General features: G+C 42.8%; 1 protein-coding gene across 1 annotated transcript; it reads right to left on the bottom strand.

Moving 5' to 3' along the window:
* Positions 1-400: 400 nt before the first annotated feature.
* Positions 401-1,957, bottom strand: LOC138872998 (uncharacterized). Its single transcript, XM_070151423.1, has 5 exons — positions 1,694-1,957; positions 1,157-1,247; positions 913-989; positions 742-864; positions 401-562 (listed from the first exon to the last, which is right to left on the bottom strand). Exons 1-5 carry the CDS (start codon positions 1,955-1,957, stop codon positions 401-403), a joined length of 717 nt encoding a protein of 238 aa, XP_070007524.1.
* Between the last annotated feature and the right edge of the window lie 2,253 nt (positions 1,958-4,210).

The following is a 4,210-nucleotide window of genomic DNA, read 5'->3' as shown; positions in this document are numbered from 1 at the left end:
CCTAAGGGCCGATGTATAAGAGCCTAAGGTCCAACTTAAAAGGCTTAAGGGCCAAAACATATAGAGGTCGAGATCCTGTTCTCACCCGACTCAGACTCGAGAATTCCGACATCCCAAACTCACATCAAATTGATTTAAATTTAGCTCGAGGATTCACAAAACCCTAAGGGGTATTATATTGATCAAATAAAAACCTAAGGGTTTATTACGTTCTGAGTCCGAACCGATACTCGAGCTGATTATTTGAATTATCGAAATCTTCCACAAATGAGAACAAAATTCAACACAAGTCGAGGATAAAACAAAAGGATACCTTATATTTATAAGGGGATTTTTACAAAAAATATTTACAATACCCACGAGCGGTCCTTACACAAAAACAAAATAAAGAAACCTAAAACTACTCCGGGGCCGCATCTTCGGCAGCTGCATCTCCGGGAGCCGCGCCTTCAAGAGCCTCATCTTTGGGGTCTTCTTCTTCATCTACCCCACTATCAGAGCCACTGGATGAATCCTCGTCATTAGAAAGCAAAGCGACGGCCTCTTCTTCCAAAGCCTTTGCCTTTTCAATGTCGGCAGAGAAATCGAAACCGCGAGCATGCACCTCCTCGAGGATCTCTCTATGGGACTGTCGCCTGGCGTGGTCGAGTGCACATGATAACTTGACTTCAGCAATAGTAGATATCTCTCTTCCTGGGTGTTGGATGACTCGGCGTCGGCTCGGTACGAAGATGCAATTACCTCAGCGTTAGATTTGGCCTTCGCCAGCTCAGCAGCAGATTTAGCTTTAAGCTCCTCGATTTTGCGGCCTTGATCTAAGATCTCCTCCTTCACTTTTTGAAACTGGTGTTTGAGTGAAGCCAGCTGCTCTTGAAGAGTTTCTTTTTAGAGGCGAAACTGTCCATGCCTTGCCTCCACCCCAAGGTCTCGGCCTCCTTCAGCTTTAGCTCCTCCCGAAGTTGCTCTACCAACTCGCCCTTCTGCTAAAACTGCATAATTGAAGTATTAGTCGTCAAAACAAACAAGTACACAGTAGACCTTCAAAGGTTGTATTACCTTTTCAACGAGCTCGGATCGTCTTGACAAGCCTTCGTCAACTCAACTCAGAGATCGCTCATCTCATCCTCTTTCTTGGCATAAAGGATTTTAAGAATGCCCCTCTCTTCCGAGATCTTCTTAAGCTCAGCCTTATATTGAGCAAGCTCAGCTCGAGACTTGAAGAATGCTTTCTTATGAAGCACGATGGCCTTTACAAAAAGGGATATGTTAGATTCAGAACAACAAGGATAAAATACAAGCATGATTTCAAAGGACAAATACTTACTTGTTTGAAGAGCCGTCGGGCCTCATCGAAAATGAAAGAAGCATCTGGGTCGGGGCCATCCTTAATCCCAGCAAGGCACTCTCGAATGATATCATGCCTTTCATGGCTCATTCCTACGTCAAGAGTCTCCATGTCCTGGGCATCTCGGAATTGCCCCTCGGAAAAGATCGGGCCTTGCGGTGAATCGTCTATGTTGATTACCCCAAGCGGTTCACTTGGGATATTATCTTGTCTTTGAAGAGCCTCGGGGTTAGGCTCTTCTATCTCATCCACCAAGCGTCCCCCGAGGTAAGTCACCCCCTTTTCACCTGATGACCCGGGGACTTTGCTCGAGCTCCCCTTAGAAATTTCTTCAGTTCGAGGTCAAACCGTCTCTGCCACCACAGGTTTAGCGGCCTTCGAAGCGTCAGAGCTTCTTTTTTCATGAGCTACCAACAAGCAGTCGTTATATTCTTCTTCTTCCTGGTCCCGGAGGCGTTGGGCCGTTTCTAGAGATAAGGCCACAGTATCGACCTTAGGCTTTAGAACCGTGCTTTTCTTCCGCTTCGGTGTATTTACAGGCGACTCCCTCTTTTTCTTCTTTTCTTTGGGAGGCTTTGAGATCTCTTCTTCACCACGTGGGGGCGGCCGCATTTTAGTAGCTTCTCCGAGGCCTACATAAAAATGAAGTAAGTATTGCATTGAGGAACGCAAGTAAGCAAACAAGAAAACTCACTGTGGTTTTTTGCTTCCAATCGGCCCTTGGGTAACTCGCGCCAGCAGCGCTCCGTATATGAAGAAGTAGAAGCCAGTTTACGGACCCAACCCTCGAGGTCCGGGACCGTCCCAGGAAACCAAGTGACAGCTGCACCATCGGAGAATGGTTATATCGAGAAAAAGATAAAATCATGAAAGAAAAAGGAAAGCAAGGTATAAAGTCGCCATGTACTTATGATTCATGTTCCATTTCTCGGGGGATGGCATCCTCTCGGCATGAATTAAGACGGAGGTCCTGATTAGGATAAATCGGCTCATCTATCCTCGGTCTTTGTCCTGATCGATGCTGGAGAAGAGAGATTTTGAGGATCGCATTGCAGTTTTATCAAGCCACATCGGTATAATCGAGGATTGTACATCCTGATTAAATTGTCAATAGTGAATGGCATCCCCTTGACCTGCTCAAAAAGAATCTAATCAAATAAACAATTCACCAGAATGAATGGTAGATCTGGCCAAGCGTCACTTGGTACCGTTGGCAGAAGTCGAGAATAACTGGATCTACGGGACCCAGAGTTGGATTTACGGGGCCCAGCGTGAATGGGTAGGTGTACACGCTTAAGTACCCCACTTTATGGGTAGTGATGTTCTCTTCCGGGGAGGGGATCACCACATCTTTGTCACCCCAGTTACAATCTTTCTTTACCTGCTCGAGCTCATCCTTAGTTATCAAACAGATGTATCGAGACATAGGCTCACATCATCCTAGTGTCGATATGGGTTTTTCAATTTTAAAATCGAATGTTATTTCGCACAGCGGGAGAATGCACTCCTCAATGCGAGGTGGAACCACCGATTTACTTCTGGATGGCCATGATGACGAAGAGGCCTTTTCTTATTGGGGAATAGTTTTGGATGTTCTAGACATTGTAAGTCGAATAAAGAAGGAAAGGTTGATGATGGAGTAAAGAACAAATTAAGAAGAATGTGATTTCAGGGAAGTTGAAGGAGCTAACAAGATTTGAGAATGAATTGAGAAATAAAGTTTGCAAAATCATGAAGTTGGCCTATTTATAAAAGTTACTTAAGCGTACTGGGGAAACCAAAAGTCCGACCGTCAGCCACCTCTAATTAATGACCTAGGAAGTTGCATAGACGTAACCTTTCAGTTACTTCAGACGCTAATGTCACGAGAATGGCATCATGATCGAGACATCGAGGAGATCGAGATTCAAGTCGTTTATTATCATTCTATTCTAAGAAACGCGAGGACGATTTGTATACAGTCAAAATAGAGTGCCTTCGATCTATATACTCGCGAGGTCGTCCGAAGTCCGAGGCCGGGTAAGAACAAGTTCGAGCTTGAAGGATCAGACCCGAGTTCAAAGACAGAGCACGATACGTACCGAGGTCGAGTGTGCTCGACCCTGAAATAGTACTGTTATGGATTTGTACCAGAACAAGCTAGATTCCTGCCACGTCCCAAAGTCATGGCGCAAATCACGGGATAGAATTGTACAATTCCGTACTAGGCGGTTAGACAGTTGTACCAAGAATATTCCTTACTATAAATAAAAATATTCCTTATTTAGGGTTCCCCTATTATATAAAGGGGACCCCAATCATTTGTAACATCATCTAATCATTGAGCAAAGAATATACTCTCTACTTTTTGCCTATTGTTCATTTGAGTTGTCCTTTAGCTTTATTGTTCTTACTTTACTTTTCCTACTTAATTGTTCTTACTACCCTAAGTCACCTCGAGGTCGCTAAGCTCGAGGTTACTGTTGCTGAGTAACATTGGTTTGATTCACTTCTATCTTTCATTTCTACTTCATACTTCTTAATTATTAATTGGTATTGAACTAAATCATGTATCTTTAAAATTATTAATTAAATTTAGTTGTTACTCGTATTTTCGACGTAAACAATTATGTTGAGATTTGAAAGGCAAAAGATTAGTTTACTTCAAAAGGATTGGTGAAATAGTAAAATGGTTGATAATTTTATTTTACATAAAGCCTTATTCTAGTATCTTTTTCTTTTGCGACTCAATTATTTTTGAAAGAACTGACGAATTTCTGATCAAAGCATGAGCTATGCAAATAAGATTTTGGCTTAACACAAATGGATGTGGTTAGATTTTAATTTTAAGTTATCTTGTGATTTACGAGGATAGGTAGATATGGA

This window comes from Nicotiana sylvestris, chromosome 7 (genome assembly GCF_000393655.2).
Source record: "Nicotiana sylvestris chromosome 7, ASM39365v2, whole genome shotgun sequence".
Classification (NCBI taxonomy): domain Eukaryota; kingdom Viridiplantae; phylum Streptophyta; class Magnoliopsida; order Solanales; family Solanaceae; genus Nicotiana; species Nicotiana sylvestris.
The sequence above is the reverse complement of the archived record's forward strand: the minus strand, read 5'-3'. Positions and strand labels throughout refer to the sequence as shown.